This window comes from Cibotium barometz, chromosome 23 (assembly GCF_041138505.1).
Source record: "Cibotium barometz isolate CiBa-2024 chromosome 23, ASM4113850v1, whole genome shotgun sequence".
NCBI classification, from domain to species: domain Eukaryota; kingdom Viridiplantae; phylum Streptophyta; class Polypodiopsida; order Cyatheales; family Cibotiaceae; genus Cibotium; species Cibotium barometz.
The window spans coordinates 54,235,661-54,257,798 of NC_141068.1; the positions used below are offsets into that span (position 1 = coordinate 54,235,661).

Consider the following 22,138-nt stretch of genomic DNA (forward strand, 5'->3'; position numbering starts at 1 on the left):
CATAATTTAATAAATGCTATTGAAGTTAATTTCCATTTATGTTTAAATTCTAATGGTTTTTTATGTAATTTCTCTCTCTCACTCAAGAAATGGTCATACTCATGACCCATTCTCAATCCAAAAGAAGCTTTTCATAAAGCTTTTCCTTAATCCAAGATTAAGCTATGCTTGAGGCCAAATTAATGGTTTTTTTTCTATGCTTTTAGTTTATGCATATTGATGATTCAATCCATTATAGATTAAGGATCCAATTAGAGATCATTTTAATTATTTCCTTAATGATAAACTTTATACCTTAGAAAAATTGAGATTTATCAGTCATAGCAGCGGAGCTATGGCAAAATTTTTATAAAAATTATGCATAAAATAATTTCATTCAAAGCATAAAAAGAGGACTTCCTACCATATTCTAGAAATTATCATCCTAGACTAATTGAAAGAATTTCATTATAATCATGGAGAAATTGAATTTTTATATTATGCATAAAGAATAAGTTTTTATATCAAAAGTGTTACTTTTATCATTTTTATTTACTTGCATAGAAGTATGCATAATGGATAAAATTTTATATCAAAAGTGTTACTTTTATCATTTTTATTTACATGCATAGAATTATGCATAATGGATAAATTTTTATATCAAAAGTGTTACTTTTATCATTTTTATTTACATGCATAGAAGTATGCATAATGGATAAATTTTTATATCAAAAGTGTTACTTTTATCATTTTTATTTACATGCATAGAATTATGCATAATGGATAAATTTTTATATCAAAAGTGTTACTTTTATCATTTTTATTTACATGCATAGAAATATGCATAATGGATAAATTTTTATATCAAAAGTGTTACTTTTATCATTTTTATTTACATGCATAGAATTATGCATAATGGATAAATTTTTATATCAAAAGTGTTACTTTTATCATTTTTATTTACATGCATAGAAGTATGCATAATGGATAAATTTTTATATCAAAAGTGTTACTTTTATCATTTTTATTTTCATGCATAGAAGTATGCATAATGGATAAATTTTTATATCAAAAGTGTTACTTTTAGCATAATTGAATTTCATGCATAGAAGTATGCATAAAAGATATGGGAAGTGATAGGATATGATAAGATGCATATAAGATGAGTTAAGATGTGATAAGATGTGTATGGGATGAGATAAGAAGTGTATGAGATGAGATAAGATGTATATGGGTTGTGATAGGGTGAGAATGGATGTGATATAAAAGATTAGATATGAAGGCATATGGGGTTATATGAATGGGAATGTGAAAACGGATGTATGTATGTGGATGTGTGGATGTGGAGATGGGAGTGTGGATGTATGCATGTGAAAATGGATGTACGCATGAAGATATATATGCATAGATGTGAATGTGGATGTAGACGTGGTTGTATAGAAGTAAATGTGGAATGTGGATATGGATGTATGTATGTATGTGGATGTAGATGTAGATATATAGATGTGAATGGGAATATAGATGTGGATATAGATGTGAATGTGAATGTAGATGTGGATGTATGAACATGAAAATGGATATATGCATGAAGATGTATATGCATAGATGTAAATGTGGATGTGGATGTGGATGTAGATGTGAATGTGGAATGTGGATGTATAGATGTGGATGTATGGGAATGTGGATGTGGATGTATGTGAATGTGAATGTAGATGTGAATGTGGAATGTGGATGTATAGATGTGGATGTATGGGAATGTGGATGTGGATGTATGGGAATGTGAATGTAGATGTGGATGTATAGATGTGAATGTGGAATGTGGATGTGGATGTATGTATGTATGTGGATGTAGATGTGGATATATGGATGTGTATGTATGAATGTGGATATGGGATGTGGATGTATAAATGAGGATGTGAAAATGGAGATAAGCATGTAGATGTGGATGTATGGATGTGAATGTGGATGTGGATGTGGATGTATGGATGTGGATATGGATGTGAATATATGATATGTGATGTGAAGGAATCTGAAGTGAAGAGATGGAAAAGGAGGTGATTGGATGAGTACACATATACATGGAATGTGGAATAAGTAATGTGGATTAATGAGGGATAATGTGAAAAAATGAGAGTTAATATAGAAACTGTATTTGTAAACTGTTTGTAAATGCTGTTTGTAAATGGTTGTTTTATGTCAAGAATGCTGGGGAAGCATTTTGATCGTCTTGTGATTAAGGTCGTGGAGACCTAACTGATAAAGTTGCAACTGCTGACGGAGAGTCAATGGAGGACGTCTCACGTAGCAAGGTCGACCGAGGTCTTGACCAGCCTCGGTTCGATTAAAATGGTGAGCTTCCGGTACGGTGGATGAGGGACCAAGGAAGCGGCCTATGAGTGAAGCGCTAGGTCACCTGCGAAGGATCCTAGAGGGTGCTGACCATACGGTGCTCGGGCTCTGGGTCGCCTAGGATACCCACGCGTGCGTCGAGGAAGATATTGGAACAAGGAGTAAGAGTTGTTTTGTGAAACCGGGCATGGATCTGGTTGACTGACCTTGCTGGTCCTCAACGGATGAGTCCATGGCTCTTTTATATGGATCTGTTGGTTGATCTTGCTGATCTTCAACGAGAGTCCATCTTGATAAGTGATTATATTGCCGAGTATTATGGGCTAGGAACTATGGAAACGGCCTCTGTGTGGACAGGTGGTGAGCGTTCTAGTTGCCAATGATGCCATAGATACTCTGATGAAGGAATGATGGGAAATTATGAATCAACTGGATAAATTGGGAGATTGTGATCAATGGTACTATGGTTTCATTAAAGGATTGTTTTAAAGTTAGCTGATGCTAAGAAAAAGGCAATTTTCATATTGGGTGTGTAAGTGGTGTGGCTAGTTTTATGTTTGCATGAAATTCCGGCTAGGGGGCCTTAGAACTCTTTTCCTTGGTACCCGGGACAAAACCTAACCAAATTCCAAATTGGATCCCATCACTACAGTGGTTGGGCGGTTGGCTAACCCATGGGATCGGATGGGGTTAGGCTGGACTGATGGATCCGTAAACCGAGACTCAATTTCTGTTATTACGATAGATGAAGTAAGTCCCGGATAGTAATTGTTCTATGGATAGGAATCAACGGCTGTGCCTCTTGATGGGGAAAAAAGCGTTGATCCCAATGATCCAAGTGCAAGTTTCTTCCTTGATCCGACCGAGTATCTTTATAGGTGCAGTTGGATCAGCGTGATCAGTAATGATCTTGACTACGTTAGAGTAAAAAAATTATCCTGGTGGAATCACCCGTGCTTTCCGGATAAGGGAAGTTTTTCCGGGTTCGGTTTTGGAAAAACCGACGGATTAGTCTCTTGTCCGGATATCCGTGGACGAGGCCCCGAATGTGGGACCCCTGTCCCGTGCGAGAAGTACTACTTCCGCTGCTAGTACCCGAATCCGTTGCTCGGTGGGAACAGGGGGATCTTACACCCTCCTCCCCCCCTCCCCTTCTCCCCGACTCCTAACTGGGATAAGAATACATCTTTGCCTTTCATAGCATCAAGGCTTTAAAACAGCTCCGAAGACATCCAAAATATTCAGATTTTAAGGGACAACCCGACAAAGAACCCTTGACTCATACAAAATAGGAAATCAAAAGGTAGATTAAAAATAGGAAATCGGGAAGCTTTGAAACTTCCGCTTGAGCATATGTCAATGAAGTCCTGTTACGTCATCATTTCAAGCCAAAGAGACTTGGGGTCCAAGCATGGTTCTCGAGGAGAAAATGAAGAAGTAATTGTCGGTGAAGCACATCTCATCGATGAAGAAGTAGCTGATGCATAACACATACTTTGATACAAGCATCAATGCAAACTTCTTAAGGTCCGATGTGAACAGCTCCATAGAGGAACTTTAGGATGTGATTGACATCACAACATTACTCATTTGTGTAGCTTGTGCCTCAAAACACTTAAAAAAGCGTTGATCCGTTGAAGTTTTTACCAAATGATTAAAGCACATGATAATGATGATGAGGATGGCTTGCGTTGTAATGATCTGCAACTTCCCCTCTTGCTTGCGTTAATGGCCTTCAGGTTGTAGTCGACTTAAAAAGGCGTTGATCCGTTGAAGTTTTTACCAAATGATTAAAGCACATGATAATGATGATGAGGATGGCTTGCGTTGTAATGATCTGCAACTTCCCCTCTTGCTTGCGTTAATGGCCTTCAGGTTGTAGTCGACTGCTGTTTACAGAGCGCTTTGTTCCCTGCCGTCGCCTCAGGATCACTAGCCTTCAACAAAGTGCAACACCAATGGCCGTGACGGCACGGCGACAATCAACGCAAAGGCGGACACTGCTAGTGGGTGATGGTCATTGGCTAGCATCTACAGTAGAGACAGAGACGACCAATGCCACAGCACGACGAGTAGAAGGTGCTACATGACAAGTAGAAGCAAAAAAAAGTAACAACGTGACTAAAGCCGCGGCAGCGTGGTAGTAGGTGATAGGGGTCTGGTAACTATAGGCATCATAGTTTGGCACGTAATGCAACGCCCAAAAACGGTGAGGGCTGAACTGACTTGGGCTGTGATAATGCACCAAAGTGCACCCATTGGTGGGTACGGCGCTGCAGAGTGGTTGTGGCTTACTTGTTGTAGAGACGAGCGGAGCCCGTAAAGTAGACTGCAGCATGTGGCGGAGCATCCAAGTTTTCTACAGGCACCCTCAATGGCCTCCTACTGGTGCTTGGAGATGCTTGCTCGCAAGGGCGGAAGCGCTATGGTGGTTTGAGGCTATTGTTGTGGAGCTGAAAAAGTTGCTAGGCGTATGGCCTCCTACTGGTGCTTGCTCGCAAGGGCGGAAGCGCTATGGTGGTTTAAGGCTATTGTTGTGGAGCTGAAAAAGTTGCTAGGCGTATGGGATGATATGAAAGGGAAACCCAAAGGGGGAAAAAACACACGATGGTCCAGTCCAGGAAACGCAGAGCATCATCAAGGAGAGAAAACACAGATGAAATGGGGCTATGGACGTTTGAAGATCACCTTATAGATGGAAGCTCAAGCCATGGTGATAGTGACCAGGGCGAGAGAGAGAGAGAGAGAGAGAGAGAGAGAGAGAGAGAGATGCAATAGAGCTCAAGTGAGAGAGAGATTGCACATGAACACAATGATTGTATTATGAATGGTAACACTCACACAATGTACAATGTATTTATAGACACTAAGGCCTTATCTTCAGACCCTTACTAAGAGGTGATTCACACCTAGAGTGTTCACACCAAAAGACTCAATAACCCTTTCACACTACTGAGACTCCAATTATTCCAACAAATTTGAACTCATGCTTGAGGTTAGGATGTCAAGGATAGAAAGAATGCTAAGGCCCGACATTGCAACCCATGATTTAAGGGAAAAAGATCACAGAAATGGGAAGAGTTAACAAATAGGATGAAAAGAAACAGTTGTTTTCTAGTGCTTCAGAACTCTTTTGCTAGACCCATTTTCTTTAACACCAGCATACATTCTTTTTATTCTTACTCCTACCCAACATATGCAACACACAAGAGGATGGAACAGAGAACAGACCACCTTTGTCCCCAGATTAAACCATTGCAATCACATCAGCAAATTGAGAATAAGCCACAAAAACCTCCAATAAGAGCCTGGACAAGGGATGGACAAAGGATGCCTCAAGGTTCTTGTAAAGACTTTGGCCACATCCAAGAGGACAAGTGTATAAAGGCAAAGAAGGAACTCCAGCAGCTACATATGTGTTTTTTCTTTCGACTCTCTCCAAGGGGTGAGCAACTTCTATTTGGTCCCTTCCCCCTCTTGCTCATTACACCATACCTATAGGGAGCACCATCCCGATCTTAAGAGTCGAATTCAGGAATAACAAAGACACGTATCCACTAGACTGCACACGAGCTGGAATCTAGGTAAATAACTGAGAACATCTTTGGCCAAGAATGAGTACTAAGTAAGGCAAATGTCACGTGCATCCCGTCACCAGTCTGGACACTTCAAGCATGAAAAGGGTTTAGTGGATTCCAAGATGCCCAAATATGCATTAATGTACAAGCTTTGGGAATGGAGGATTAACAATTACAAAAGATCAAGCGCCTGAAGCTTGCTCTAGACGCCCAAGATGGTTTCTAGGACACGGAAATGAGCATTGGAGTTCAAGTGTTAAGTGAAAAGCATATATGGCCAACTCCTGAGATTTGGGAAAGATCTAGCTTTGAAACATGGTTCTACATGGTGTTCACATACTTTTCTAATAAGGTGGAATACAAAGGAGCACACTCCTAAAATCTAGGAGGGTTATTATCTTTGGACAACCCCCAATGGAAATTTCGTTGTCCACAAGCTGAGCAAATGGGGGACATTGTTGAAGTACCTTTGACCTCACACGTGTCACCTTAGCTCCACACTTGTCTTATAGCGTTTACTTGCCATTCTAACTCATGAGAGCCCCAAATCCATAAATTGGAGTTCTTTGCATTGGCAAGCTCTTTGTTAGAGAAGAGTTGAGCAAGCAAGCAGGTATCCTCTTTTACAGTCAACAACTCAAAGGCCTTCAATCAAAGCAGCACACAATCAAGCAGGTGAGTCACCTCAATAAATGATTCAACTCAGCAGCCAAGCGATTCAGCCCAGCCCATAGTCCATGATTTCCATCCGCCATCACAAGCTCTACTGCTGCGAACTAGCCTCTACACTACTTCACTTACCTCTACAAAAGGATATTCTAGCTCTCTAGCTTTTCTATGGCAATATTCTTGGTATATCAAGTGTACTTGCCACTCTACATGCTGTACCAGCCATTGTACTTGGTGTACCAATCATTGTACTTGATGTACTAGCCAATGTACCTATTGTACTGCCATTGTACTTGTTGTACTGCCACTGTACTTGTTGTATTGTACCAGCCATGCACCAATCATTGTACTTACTGTACCACCTTCTATACCAACTGTACAGGATGCCCTAAATGATGCACCAATCATTGTACTTACTGTACCACCTTCTATACCAACTGTACAGGATGCCCTAAATGATGCACCAACCTGATGTACTTGATGTACCAAACGCTCTAAGTGTTGTACCAACCTGATGTACTTGATGTACCGATTGTACCAGATCGCCCAAGTGTTGAACCAGCTCTACCGGAGAATCACAACCCACACAGGATATTGGCCAAGTTGTATGCGACCAATATTTATGGATTCATTGTATATAATTATGATGATATGGTATTGTATGTGGATAACCCGGTTTTACCCGAATATAGGAAAACCCCCAAAGCTTGTACGTGGAATAAAAATACCTTTTTAGGGGGGTCAGCCCATTCCAACCCTAGTGTCATGTCCATTGTGCAAGTTCTTTGTGGATTGTGGTTAAGTGGTTGTGGCCATGTTTAATATGCATTGATGGTATAAGAAAGTGTGTCAAAGGCCCTAGTTCCCCAGGCAGATCGTTTTCACTTGGATGCCACATGGACATAATTGGCAGTTTGTGAGCCCTTGTCTGGGACAAGTCAACCAAGGATCCATTGTAGAGCGTCATGGTCAGGTGTACAAGTCATGTACATGGTCATGGTCACGTGTGCATGTCCCGTACATGAAATCGGTGCATGTCCCACACGTCTTTGTAACCCTCTGAAATAATGTAGAGGTGTACCGGGCATTTATTAAGCTTCCTGCCGGATGCATGGGCACCAATCTAGGTTCATGAGACATAGGCTTTGAAGAGCCACCAAGGGCTTAGTGCCCAATCCACCAGCCCTAGCCCCAACATAGAAGCTGAAGCACACACTTGTATGAAAGCACCTACAAAGTCTGCTTGTCCAGAGAATCGTGGGCATAGACATACAGACCCACCAGCATTTAATGGGAGTTCTAGCATTTATTTGTCCAAAGTGACACAGTAGAAGTGGCCGACTGGAGCATATGGAGACATGGTTCATATCACACCTTTCATACTGCCATTCTTCAGGGAGAATGATAGGTATGAAAAGGTATGATTCAGCCCCTGGTGGAGTTTCATACGTGGCCTTAAATTTGGGGCCATATATGCCTGTGGGAGTTGGGACTTAATGACACTTTGCCATTCACATTGGAGTCTTGGACAATTTCACAATTGACACTTGATACTAATCTGGACAGTGGACATCGTAGATACATTAAAGAAAAATTGAAACTTGAAAGTAGAAGCCTGGGCCCTTGGTGGCCTGGAGATTGGCCCTAAGCTTTGAAGATAAAAAATAAAAAACTTGAAACTTTGAAAGTTGATACTTGAAACATGAGGAAAACTCATAAACCAAAAGACAAAATTCACACAACTCAAACTTCAAAGATTGAAAGACTCAATCCTCAAGAAGTAAATCCAATGACTAAAGATGCGGCATGCCATGACTCCTTTGTCATCATTCTACTTCCTCATCATCATCTTCTTCCTCCACATGAGAGGGAGATAAAGCATCCTCATCTTCATCTGTCTCATCATCACCTTGCTCTGCAGTAGCAACTTCCACTTCTACATTTTTGCCTCCCAGTCCCTCATCCTCCTCAGGCTCTTGAATTTCTTACAAGGCAATCAGCCTTTCATCATCTTTCTCTTTATTGATCATCTCCAAAGTCACCTCCATCTTCTCATACCCTCTAGCCTTGATTTTAGATATGAGTCATGGATTTGTGTGTGTATAAACCAGCTTCTCGGTGTTTGTGGCCTTCAACCTGTTTCTTCTTTTTGTATGAATGAGAGAAAGTGCTCCCTTGAGAAAGCACACGAGTTGCAAGCTACTGCAATTTGAGAGTACTTGCACCAAATGCCTCCCACCACTTGACTACCTGATGCATTCTCTTCTCGTCTTTTGCAAGTGCATGAGAGAAGGAACTCCCCTCTAATCTGTACACATCCAACTCATCTCTTAGCACTCCTTGCTCATCCACATTCTATCCATGATAGCTCTCTATGAGGGTCATCGATCAATTATGAACCTCTCCATCTAACTCTTTTAACCAAAATCGTGAACCCGAACGATAGACAAACACTTCAAATACCACACAGAGCTTTGAAATACAGCGAAAGAACCATAAACAATATAAAAGACACCGCATTGAGCCAGAACGGCTGGCCCCTCGTAGGAAACTTCTTTATTCAACTAGAAGCTTTTACAAGAAACCAAGGTGCGGGTGCATCCAGCATCAGATTTTCCACAGTGTTCTAAGCAACTAGCCACAAAGCATAGCAATATTCAGACCGGGTGTAAACGGAAGGGGCAACTGAACACGGAAAATCTATTCAATCATGAAATCTGAAAATACACATATGCATGCCAGATAAAACAAGATGACAAAGCTGCACAGTACACCACACTAGGGGCCAGAAGATGGGCTGAACAAACCCCCCCCCCCGGTTCAAAAAGAAGTCTGCTTCCAATACAACTTTGTGGGTGCCCAGGGTTCACCACTGGCTGCACCTATTTCTATTAGAAGTCATCTCCTGTCTATTTTTATACACCAGGGCCTTTGTTGTGGGTGTGCCCGCCCTTATGAAGTGTTTTCTCATTTTTCCCCTCTCTCCATATTTTTCCCGTATTTTTTCCCATTTTTCTATGGCTTGGGTGGCTTCCGTGTGGTGACAGGAGGGCCTTTATGCTGGCCGACTGAACCTTCATGTACCCGACCACATTTCTGTTCTGGCCGACTCAATTTAGCTGGCCTACTGGAGGTTTTTGCTGGTCGTGGAGATTCAAGACCAGTCAGCTGCCTGTAGCACAGGCCGACTGGTATATGGGGCCATATAAATAGGCCCCCAGCCCCCCATTCCATTTTGTATCATACTCCGGGATCTTCTTGTGTATATAGAGCAGAGTTACACGCCTCTATCTCTCTCTCTTGTGCTGTATTTTTTCTGCATGCGTTTTTGCTCGTGTTCCCAGATCTGGTCATCATCTCCGCTGCGTATTATGACATGGTATCAGAGCCCTAGGCTCTAGATAGTTCTTGGGATTTGTGTGAGCAAGAGGGGGACTGTTGTGTTGCTGATTGGTGGACTGTTTTGGACTGTTCGGGAAGAGGAGAAGCAAGAGGACGGCGGGCTGATTTTCTGGACAGCCACTTGCAGGTATTAGTTCTTCTTTGTTCCCACCCACCCACCCTTTTCAGAGTACATCCCCGCAATGGCAGATCTGTTTGAGATGGCCGAGAGGCATGTGAAGATCCCAACACTCCCCACGTTCCCGGTGGACCGTCAGTTGGACGGGAGCAACTACGGCATATGGAAGGTTATGATGGAATCTGTTCTGGGGCCTTACGACCTCGCTGATTTCGTCGTTGTTGGAGTTCCACGGCCGGAAGTAGAGGAAGGGGAGTTACCGTCGATCCGAAAGGACCGGGAGGCTCAGACACAGATGTGGGGTCGTGTCAACGCCAGGGTCCGTTCGTTTATCTTTCTCAACTGCACACCGCAGGTAATCAATCATGTAAAGCATATGACGCTGGCCAGAGGTATATGGCAGCATTTGGCCTCTCTTTACAACAGGGTATCGCCCATGAAGAGGATTTCCTTGGAAGTACACATGCGGGTTATGAACCCTGCAAAGTCGTCGACGATGCGGGAGCATATTAACAAGCTGCAGGCTCTTCAACAGGAAGTTCTTCAGGTTGGGAAGGAGATATCGTCAGAGGACATGGCCATAACGTTGCTGTCGCACTTGCCCTCTCAGTACTCAACATTTTACTCGTCTGTGATTACCAGTGGCAGGCTCAGAACCATCACGTGGGAGGAGCTTGTGCCCATGGTCCTGGACCAGTAGGAACGATTCACGAACCCTCCTCAGGGTGGAGGTTCGGAGGCCTTAACTGGCCAACGGTCGAAAGGCCGTAACACAGGCAAAGGGAAGGCTTCGTCGGAGAAGTCTTCTGAGAAGAAGTCCGTTACTGACCGCGAGAAACTAAAGGCAAAGAGGACCTGTAATGATTGTGGCGAGAAAGGTCACTATTGGAGGCAGTGTCCCAAGCGGAAGACCGAGAAGGGTGAAGATTCCTCAGCAGCAATCATGAAGACTCCGGCTTTTGTGCACCTAGAGGTGGTGGACACCGATGTTTCATTTTCTTCAGGCAGGGAGGAGATTGGAGGACTCTCCGCAACGGATACTCGGGAGTGGATTCTAGACAGTGGTGCTTCCAGGCACATGACTGCTTCCCGTTCTGGTTTATAGGATCTCTGCAAGCTTTCTGGTCACATTCTTACTGGGGATACATCCACTATCCCAGTTCACAGTGAGGGCAGGATGGAGATAGTTCCCGATGGCAGAGGAGGGAAGCATTCCTCCCAGGTGTTGTATGTTCTGTCACTTGGTTTTCATCTGTTGTCAGTGCATCAGGTTTGCAAGACTGGCGTACGGGTGGAGTTTGATGAGCATTTTGTTGCTCTCCGAGACAAAGCAACAGGCCAAGTGGTTTGGGAAGACGGAGTGGAGAATGGAGTTTACAAGCTTTCAGCACTCTCTCTCCCAGGTGCTCAGGTTTGTGATGAGTGGCAGTCTAGTAATGGGCACTTAAGTGTGGATACGCTGCAGGTGCAGGCTTTCCGGGACCAGATGGTGGATAGCTTGCCAGTAGATGGCAGCACTTGGCAGGAACTCTCCAGTACTGATGTTGGTGGTTCTTGTGTTCGTGAGTCAACGGAAACTAAACAGGGCACTTATGCTCTGATGTCTCGTAGTATTCGGGACAAAGAACCTCGTGTAGATGAGGATGTTCTTTCCACGGGGACCTTTCGGAAAGCAAGGCAAGTGGCAGTTGATTACTTGCAGAAGGAGGTGCATACTCCAGGCTTTGTGGTTCCGGATTCAGAGGGCGTGGTTGACAGGTTTCAGAAGGCCTTGCGTGGTCTTCATCAGGTTTCCAGGACTTGTTTTTGCACCGTAACAGGTGTTGATCCTTGTGAGCAGTGTGATGCCTCTTTGACTCAGAAGCAAATCATTGATCTGGTTGATGGACACCAGATTGGACAGGAGCTTCCTGATGAGGCAGTTGAGCTCATGGTTGCGGATGACTCTTTGGGAGGCACGATTGCGTTTCCTATGGTTTCTGCGGCATGCGAAGGATCATGGACTCTTGTACACAGGAGGGGGATTGTTGGATGGAGTCCGACTCCACGGTTGGAGTGACTCAGTTTGGGGAGGAGATCCGGACACGAGGAGATCTACTTCAAGCCCAGGAGCAGTTTTACGGAGCAGTAAGAGACAGTCATCTTTTGCCTTGTCGCGGACAGAGGCAGAGTACCGGGCTGTTTGTGATGCTGCTTGTGAGGTGGTGAGGATGCAGAGATTGCATTGCAGATTTGGGCTTCCACTGGTGGAACCCATTGTCATCCAGAGGCACTTTGTTCGTGAACAGATCATTGCTAATGACATCTTGCTAGAGTTCTGTTCAACGGAGGACAGTACAGTGGACCTCGTCACGAAGTCGCTCTCTCAGGATTTGCTCAGGAGGCACCCCAGCTCCCTGTGGTTGGTTTCACAGCCAAGAGCTGAGAGGGGGTGTTAGAAGTCATCTCCTGTCTATTTTTATACACCAGGGCCTTTGTTGTGGGTGTGCCCGCTCTTATGAGGTGTTTTCTCATTTTTCCCCACTCTCCGTATTTTTCCCCTGTTTTTTCCCATTTTTCTATGGCTTGGGTGGCTTCCGTGTGGTGACAAGAGGACCTTTATGCTGGCTGACTGAACCTTCATTTATCCGACCACATTTCTGTTCTGGCCGACTCAGTTTAGCTGGCCGACTGGAGGTTTTTGCTGGTCGTGGAGATTCAGGACCAATCGGCTGCCTGTAGCACAGCCCGACTGGTATATGGGACCATATAAATACGCCCCCAGTCCCCCATTCCATTTTGTATCATACTCCGGGATCTTCTTGTGTATATAGAGCAGAGTTACACCCCTCTATCTCTCTCTCTTGTGCTGTATTTTTTCTGCATGCGTTTTTGCTCTCGTGTTCCCAGATCTGGTCATCATCTCCGCTGCGTATTCTGACAATTTCTTCCAATAAGGAAAACTGTCTAGAAGCCCACGACCAGCTCTTCCTCCCTGTTTTTAGCCTCTGTCCAGCCTCTATTCCTCTATTCAAGAGGTAAATCCACCGGCCATCAGTGGAGAACATGCAGAAGGAGTCGGCCAGCTTCTCCCATGCAGCCGGTGAACTTCAGTCACGATGGATGGCTATAGAAACTTGCCAACAAGCTGAAAACCAGCTGACCAGCCCTCATGCACTCCTGAAAAGCATGCGCCCCCCTCCAATCTAGAGTTTTGTCAATAATAGAGGCTTCCCCGTTGAAAATAGCCCACACGTGTGCTTTTTTGGTCCAGAAAGGGGCGCCTACATGAAGGAAGTCCAAATAATGTCCAATGCCCGATCTTTGGCCACCACGTGTATTAAATAAGTCCTGCTCAATGTGTACTCACTTATAAGTTGTCCGGTCACTTGTAAGTGAGTGTGAACCTGCATCCATAATTATTAACATGTGAACTCATAAAGCTGTAAATTGAGTTTTTGGGAATACTTACCATCTGCAAAACACACGTAAACCACCTGTCAATCCCAAACAGGTGTGCACATACACATCCACAGGGTGCCCTACCTGCAAAAATAAAAGAAGCAAAATACATAGCCACAAAACATCTTGCCATGCCATTGGACTGCATAAGAGCACCACTCTTATGATCCATACCCATGCCCAAGCCAAACATGTTTCACATGTCCATATGGTTCACCAAGGCAACAACCCTTCCATGAAACCATAGATGCTCGCCAGGGTTTCCCTTTTCCTGGAGACTTTACTCACTAGGATCACCAACCCTTCCATGAGTCCAAATATTAACTCACTAGAGTCACCAACTCTTGCATGAGTTCACAGAGTCACCAACCTGAAGTCACGCACTAGGGTCACGACTCACAACCCTTCCATGAGTTCATGAAATACTCACTCGACAGAGTCACCAACTCTTCCATGATCACATGAGTTCAGATAGTGAGAAATCAGAGTCACAAACTCCTCTCACTAGGCAGAGTCACCAGCTCTTCCATGAGTTCACATTCTCACTCAGCAGAGTTACCAACTCTTTCATGAGTGCATCCATCCACACAGTTCGTGTAGACAGAGTCCCTACCAACAAGATTTTGGATCACATGACCCTTGGTGTAGACATAAGTCCCTTGCCAACAAGGCATCATGTCCATGCACTTCGTGTCGGTACTCAAAGCATACACTTTGGAGGAGAGGTGGACTCAAGTTCACTCTACCTACTCTGACCACACACCTTAGAAGAGAGATGGGCTCAAGTTCACTCTAACACGTGCACTCCGTGGTGGTATTCTTATCACAAACCTGGAAGGAGAGGTGGGCTCAAGTGTAGAACATAAGACACAGGCATAAATATCCTAGTGCTCCATAAACATTCAGGGCCCTTGAGAAGGTGGTTGGGACCCAATTGGGGGTGTGGTGTCACAGTGTGCTAGGGTCCTTGAGAGGGTGGTTGGGACCCAATCAGGTGTGTGGTGTGCTATCTCTATCTCTCTTTTATCATTTCTGCAAATTTCAGCAAGCACTTTATGCAATCTCTTCTCTATTCCATTGAAAGAATACTTCCGCATAATTTGCATATCACAGGAGGTTAACACAAAATCCTCATCACCACACCAGTACACATGGATTCAATGCAGTACATAAGGCTACATTCAGACTTGAATACGTATTAGGTAGTTTTTCTAGTCTTGATCGAGTGTATTTTGAACAAGACATAAATTGACACATTGACATTAGACGAGCATATAAATAGAGTCTCTTACCCTTGAAGAATCTGTTCTTGTTTAAGCAGAAAAGGTTCTGATTTGTGCAAACTTGTTAGCAGCTTCACCAAAAGCTCTCTTTCAAAGTTATTTTTATCCAAAGAAACAGCAATCCACGTGTACACCATTGTAGAATAGAACATGGGAGCCCTTAAATCTTTCACACATTGTGCTGCCTCCCTCAAATCTCGGGCACTGCCAAGAAGCAAAACAGTATAGTACTTACTAAAAGGCTAGAAAGAACACAAACTGAAACCTTCAAAACCTGCTAACTAAACCAACCTGAAATACTCAATCAAAGCAGCTTCACTTTTCTTTTTCAACTGCTCTTCACTCAAAGGCACAAATGCAGGTGCTGTTGATGGTCTGCTACTTGAACTTTGCTGCTGCTGGTGAGTGGTTGATGCCATAGACGTACTGACTGCCCTGTCACTTAGAGATCGCTCCAGATGGCGCAAGCTTCTGTTAGAGGATCCAGACCCATACCTGTCCATTGCAACAGGCCTGTCCAATAATGGCCTTTCAGGTGGGATTTCAGGTGGGGTAAGAGGCCTTTCAGCTCCAAGATGAGCACCAGAACTGTAAGCTGGCAATGAAACTGGCCCAAACCGCCTGTTCTCACCAGAAACCATCCCTGAAGACACATCTGCCAACAGGCTTCGACCAGATCCTGATGGTTGGCCATGCATGGACATCCCCCTGCCAAGACCTCCCTGAGGACCAAGAGTTACAGAACCCTCATCCCCTGATCGTTGAGACAAGGGTATTGGTGACGGCCTACTCTCGCAGTGCAGCCTGTCTTCTACACGCACATCCTGTACAATGGAGCCACGAATGCCCATCAATGGTTGAACTCCTCTAATGCCTCCTACCTGGGTAACACTGCCCATTGGTGTGTTTGGAGAGAACATGGGTGATGGAAGACCTCGCATGCTGAAGTCTGATGGAGGCACAAGTCTTCTTCCAGCTGCAGCTCCTATACTTGTTCCACGAGACACGCGACCAGCTTGTGCAACCGTAGCCTGCCTCTCTTGCGCTGCATCTCTATGTACCTCCTCAATCTTCTTAGGCCCCTCAACCTTCCTCCTTACTTGCCAGCCATTCCTCCGAAGGTCAATCACATCCTTCAGCATAAACCTTAACCTTGAAGAGAGTTTCTGATTGTTGGATAGCCTTGACATCCTATCAAAATAAGCATCTATATGCTCCTTCGCTTTAGGATGATCAATCATATGACCAATAGTGCTCATCAGTTTACACAATGCTTCTACGTCTTCTTCTTCTTCTGCGTTTTCATATTCACCTAAGAGCTTTCTTATGCATTCATGCATGATTCGTTCTGTCAACATATGCTTCTTGTAAAGCTCTCCAATAAAGCGAATGTTACCCAACATCCGCCTTTTAGCTTTCACACGTTTCTCCTCCCGTTCTTCTGGGCTCGTCTTCTCCTTGCCATCTTCTTCCACAACACTGGCCTCAGCCTGCTCCCTCTCCCCCCGATGAAACTCTTCTTGACATTTGTTCAACAAGACCCGTTTAAATGTGACCTTTTCACCATCTTCAACAAACTCTGGCATATCTGCAGCTAGCTGCCTACAGAACATTGCATACATTTCACAAAAGGTTGGTTCTGTCAGTGCTTTGTCAAAAATCTGCGAGATCACTCCAGTAAGTGTCATTGCAGATTGTATTTTCACGTCCTTCACTTGCTCAAAGAGTTTCTCAAAGTTTTGGGGTGTCAGCTTATTGAGTATCCCTTTCATTTGTCTCTGCTTTGACTCCTCTTCATCAGAAGTTTTACCAACCTCATACCTCTTTTCAGCCTTATGAACCGGAGGAAAAAGGGTTTGTGGTGATGGGATGAGTCCTTTTTGTCCAGCTGGTATTTTTTGCCATCTGTCAGAGTCAACCATGTTCATCCTAGTCAGACCAGAGCTTGCTGAAGGTGTTAAAGGCTTTCCTGGAATGAAACCCGAGACTAAAGGTGTCACTGAGATTCCTGGGCGAATGTTGGGGGGCATTCGAGGAATAAGACCCTGGGTGTTCCCTGTACGAAAACCGCCTTGAACCCCAGTGTCAGGCCAGAGAGGAGAATGCAGGCCCTGGGTTTGTCTTGGCCACCTTGCTTCATCAAAACTGTTAGCTGTATTACTGCGCCTAGGGCCACCACTCAGCTGACGATCCAGCAGCCTTCCTGAGCTCAAAAGCATGTTTTGCTCAGCAAACCCTGAAAAGGCCGCTTGAGGATTCAGAAGCAACTCAACAATGTCAGCCCTCACCTCGAAGTCCAGAGGAAATTCCATGTTTTTATCCTTGAATGTCAGCAAGAAATCCCTTGTGTATGTTTCTCCCCCCTTGACCTCTGAAGCAAGTGTCTCACCAGTTCTGATACTGTCACCAGTTTCTGTACCGATGATACCTGTTGGTGCCTTCAGAGAAGAAAGCTCGACTGCATCCTCCCAGTCATCAGGCTCTTTAGGTGCTGAAATTTCCTCAGGCATAAACAACTGTTGGACTAGATCAATGCTTGGGGCTTTTGCACTACCCACTTTGGAAGACACCAGTTCATCAGACTTCTTCTCTTCTGGAGCCTTGTAAGCATTATATAAATCAGCAGCTGTGCTTGCTGCGTCTGCTTTTGCTAAAATATCCTTCATCTTCTTCTTTTTGCTGCCATGTCTTATGTCTGCGGTTGCCAGAACAGATGTGTCCAATGAATTCCATTCTTTGATTGAAGCGAGTAGAGACGATTCAGCATTCACAATATTGCACACTTCTACAGACTCTGTTTGCAATTGTGCCTCTTCCTCTACTTTACAAACATCATTGGAAGAGGATGAGCCTGCAGTGTCAGTATCAACAGTAAAAGGGGAGACCGCATCATCAGCACTCACAACCCTTTTGATACAGCTCTCGTCTTCAAGTAGTTCACGTGTGCCTTTGTATACTTCTGCTGTATTTTCCAATACTCCCACCATACTAGCAGCTTCGGGTGCCACTAAAGTTTCTGCAGTCTCTAAAAATCCTGGACTTGGATCATTGGTAAGCACAACAATGGAGGCAGGGGAATGCAAAGTATCAAAACATTCTACTTGAACAGCTAACTTGTCATCTGGCTTCTGATCATTACTGGGTACCTGTGCATTGACCGACTCATGCACACTGACATCATCTTTATGTACACTGTTAACCAAAGGTTCAAGACATAGGCCAGCAATGGCCACATCTAAAGGTATTGGAGCCTCAGTGGTGCAGGCTACCTTTTTTTCCATATTGTCATATGCTGAAATATTGGGCACACTTTGCACCTCAGATTCAACCCTAACATTATCCAACGCATGCTCATCACTAAAACTGCCAGCTACCAGTGCTTGAACCTCTGGAAATTTTACATCTGCAGCTTCTGGTATTATCCTTTCTGTCAAGTCTGTAGTACTTGTTGCTAGATTCGCCTCAGCATGTTCTTCAGCTTTTGGTGTCACCACTTTTGCCTTGTACGTGTCCGAAGTCTTACCCTCAATCTGCTTCTTGCCTTCTGGAGCCTTGGGTACCTTGTGTGCATCCCCTGGATTGGCTTTTGATGAACCTTCCTTCTTTTTCTTTTTCTTGCCGCCTTGTTTGACATCTGGAGTGGCACTGTCTTTTGATAGAGCCATGTTTACAGATTCTGCTTGAAATTCTTTATTTGGTTCCTGCACTCGTACAGCATCGCTGATGGGTGCTATGGACCCCTCTAATTTCTCTAACTTGCTGATTTTTACTTCAACATCAACTCCAGATTGCTTGACTTGTCCAGGAGCTTGAATGGCTTCCCTAGCTGAGGTTCTCTCTGTCTTCCCTACCTTGAAATTTTTCTCTTCGGCAGATATATTCATTGCAGGTTGAATTGATCCAGAATGACTCTGAACTGCTGCTGTACTTATCCCAGAAGTGTCTACACTTGTATTACCCGTACTTGGACTAAGTACTGTAGCGATCATACTTGGTAAAGACCCCCCTTGACCTTGCGAAGCTTCGTTAAAACTCTGCTTACTTGAACCTGTGCCAGTTACTGCAGTGGAGATGCCTGAATAAGCTGGCATGGAAGGCTGATAATAATGCTGAGATGCATGAGTGTATGGCCCATTCTGTTGTGTGGAATACAGGCTTTGGTTAATCTGATGATGAGCTCCACCAACATAGCCTAAAGAAGGCCTTGTGTGAGAAGGACCATTTGAGACAGCTGTCGTTGCAGGAACCCTGCTGTCAAATGAAGAATCACCCTTTAAGCTCTTGGAATCAAACCTCAACTCCTCCATCGTCTCCGGATGCACAATTTTCACAGCCCTGCTTGTGCGAGGTGGGATGAAATGATTTGTCACTGGTGCAACCCCAAATGGAGACCCTGGCATTCCTGAAACTATTGGGCTAGCCAAAGCCCCGGCCAACTGATGAGGCATCTGAGGAATCTGTTGCCCAGACAATTGACCAGGCAGGGAAGCTAACTGAGGCCCAATCAGCTGACCAGCCAGGGGAGAACCCGTCATGGATTGTGGAAACTTCAGTACTTGTCCTGCATTCTGCTGCATCCGACCTTGCTGAGATTGTACGGTATGTTGTGAATAAGGCAGTTGAGCAAGTCCTTGCTGCTGGGCTTGGGCAGTGACCAAATGGGCTTGCATTTGCAAGCGTGCTTGATTGGTTACTGCAGCTTGTGCCTGCATGTGAATGGTGTGCTGACCCTGATTCTGGAAGTACCGTGGTTGTGGGATTCCAGCAGGCAATGCAGTTACTAATTGCTGTGCCTGAGACCTCAAACCTTGCTGCTGCCCTCCCGATCGCTGCACCAGGGACCTTGGACCTTTCTGCTGCCCTCCTGCAGAAACTTGGGCCACTGCGGCATTAACTGCTTCAAAACGTGCCTGATCTTGCTTTTGCTCATCAAGATTAGGAGGGGCTGAGCTTGTTCTCGCAGGAATCTATTGGAATATGAGAGAAAGGCATGGCACTTAGCAACACATAAATGCGCGGCAGGAACCTATAATTATTTAAAAAAACTTGAAAAAAAAAAGGAAAATTCAGACCTGCACTCCAGTGTTATGCCCAAAACTTGGTCCTATGCTACCAAACTGAAATGACAGTTGGGGATGTACAGAACTCCAAGATGACTCCGCAGATCCAGCTGGAGAAAGACAAGCAATCAACAAATGCAACTTCCAAGACAAAATAGATATGAAACGCTTGTTCACAAAGCAAACCTGGTTTTGGAACAAATGGAACCGCTTCTGTAGATCCAAGAGAGGAAGAGCTGGACGGTGTCCCAGGCCTAGATGGCCTAGAGACATCCCCATTGCTAGGTTGCATGGAAGGCCCGGTCCCTGTGATAAGAGGCAAAGACGTAAGTACGGTTCCTTATAAATTCAAATGAAAAAATCAAAATGAACTATTCTCATAACCATGTTGATTGTTTGGATAAAGCCTTTTGCTCAGGCCAATGAAAAACTTAAACACCTGACTGCACGTGACCGTGTTGTTGCCCTTGGTGTTGGGATGAAGCATTTTGTTGAGCCCACTGACTGTCGGAGGGTTCCAGACCAGCAGACAAATGTCCTCTAGGCTGGCCGTTAGCTCCACTGGACCGCCTGGAACTCACCATATTTAAGAAGGTGCTGTAATATTATGAGTATCTAAGACAAAACTACATGCATGCTGTTCGCCTTCTGAAATGAAACCCATGAATCCCGAACAAAGATCCATGAATCATTAGAGTTTTTAGATCCCTTGGGATGAACTGAGTTAGACACAGCAGCTTTATCAGAAAAACTTATCAGGCAAACCCTATATAGAGAGAGAGGGAGAGAGAGAGAGAGAGGGAGGAAAGATTAATCATTGCAATTCCTTCACAAAAAGTAGCTTTGACAGTATGGGCTCTACTGGCTAATCGACTCCAGCATGCCCAATGTGTCAAAGCAAGCTTCGATAATACTTTAGTAGGCACTTGTCATGCCAAATCTACAACAGTCTTCCACATCAGCAGCCGGTAACTGGACTGGAAAGCCACTGCTGGCAGTGCAGATTCATTCAAAAGCACAATTTAGCATTCAAAATAAAGGTGTTCACCACAGATGATGCAAAACTTGGAGAGATGAAGAAAGCATAGTGCAAACCCTAACAGCAAATCAATGATGGTCACTCCACAGGTCATGTATGAAGAGAAGCCCTACATATGTACACCATGAACTGAAGCTATACTGTGACTGTGGATGCTCACCTGGGAACCGGTGAAGGTTGCACTGCAGGAGAGAGTAGGGGGGCATTGGCTGAGGAGCCCTGCCCTCCTGCGCCACCTCCCTTCACTGTCGAAACTCTCTGATGAGAAGCACCACCGCCAGGCCTCGCGCTTCTCCTCTGCTGCGAGTCGTTCCGGTCTAATCTGGATTGGTGATGGGACATATATAATGGCGTATAGAAATCCAACTTCTTATTCAGGCGTGAGAAGCACAGATCGGGCGAAAGGATTCCCCGATCTGTCGAGGAGCCAAAACCCTAATTCTCGCTCCAGAAAGTGAACACCATGGCTGCGAGCGATTTTGAAACACGGCTATGGCGGAAAACTGCTGTAAACGATCAACAGAAAAACAGGAAAATCAGAAGAAAAACATGCGCGCCGATTAGTATTTTCCTGCTGATTCTGGATTAGAACATGCTTCCTGCGTTAAAATTATGGTTTAGAATTAGGGTTAGGGTTTTTTCTGCTGTGCGCGTTGTGATGAAGGCTGCAAAGAGGGAAGGAAGAGAAGGATGGTGAGTCCGTAGGTGCCATATATCACATGGATCGTATATATATATATATAGTATTTTTTCCCCTTTATTGGTAACCGGCACCTAGAAAGCTGCACAAGTTTTTTTGCACACGCATTTGCACAACTTCATTCTTAGGGAGCACAAAAAGGAGAGAGGTTCTTGGAGGAATGACCAAAGTAGGCATATGGGGGAATGAGGACAAGAAGCACGTTCGTTGGTTTTTCCACGAGAAAGCTAAAAGGGCCCACATCTTTACTTGGCTCTGAATCAAATGCACATCTCTACCTGGCTCTGAATCAACTGCACATCTCTACTCTCTAATCTGACTCTACCTTTTATTTCCCCCTCTTGGAGCCATCTTTGCTTTTCGCTACATTCAATACCCTTTTTGAAAGTTTGTGAGCATGGACATACTTCTCTCTGTGAATGTAGTTATTCAGACCGAATACATTCAGAGCTTACTAGCCCTGAAGAGATCTCGAAGAGTGTTTTGATGGTACATTCAAAAAGCTTTTTGTTGTTTGTAC

At 44.4% G+C, this 22,138-nt stretch overlaps 1 protein-coding gene across 8 annotated transcripts in view; it reads right to left on the minus strand.

Annotated features, from left to right (window-relative positions):
- The window catches only part of LOC147626098 (uncharacterized), a 36,155-nt gene extending 14,505 nt beyond the window's left edge, over nucleotides 1–21,650 (minus strand). For all 8 annotated transcript variants that reach the window (XR_015268783.1, XR_015268778.1, XR_015268782.1 and 5 more), the window contains exons 1-6: nucleotides 21,079–21,650; nucleotides 20,319–20,449; nucleotides 20,066–20,185; nucleotides 19,892–19,989; nucleotides 15,111–19,786; nucleotides 14,829–15,023 (exon numbers count right to left, since the gene is read on the minus strand). Coding sequence is in view for 2 of the 8 variants with exons in the window: in XM_086817656.1 (XP_086673782.1) it covers nucleotides 14,829–15,023; nucleotides 15,111–19,786; nucleotides 19,892–19,989; nucleotides 20,066–20,185; nucleotides 20,319–20,449; nucleotides 21,079–21,260 (5,402 nt within the window). In the remaining 6 variants the exon portion in view is untranslated. The remainder of the gene's footprint in view (nucleotides 1–14,828; nucleotides 15,024–15,110; nucleotides 19,787–19,891; nucleotides 19,990–20,065; nucleotides 20,186–20,318; nucleotides 20,450–21,078) is intronic.
- Between the last annotated feature and the right edge of the window lie 488 nt (nucleotides 21,651–22,138).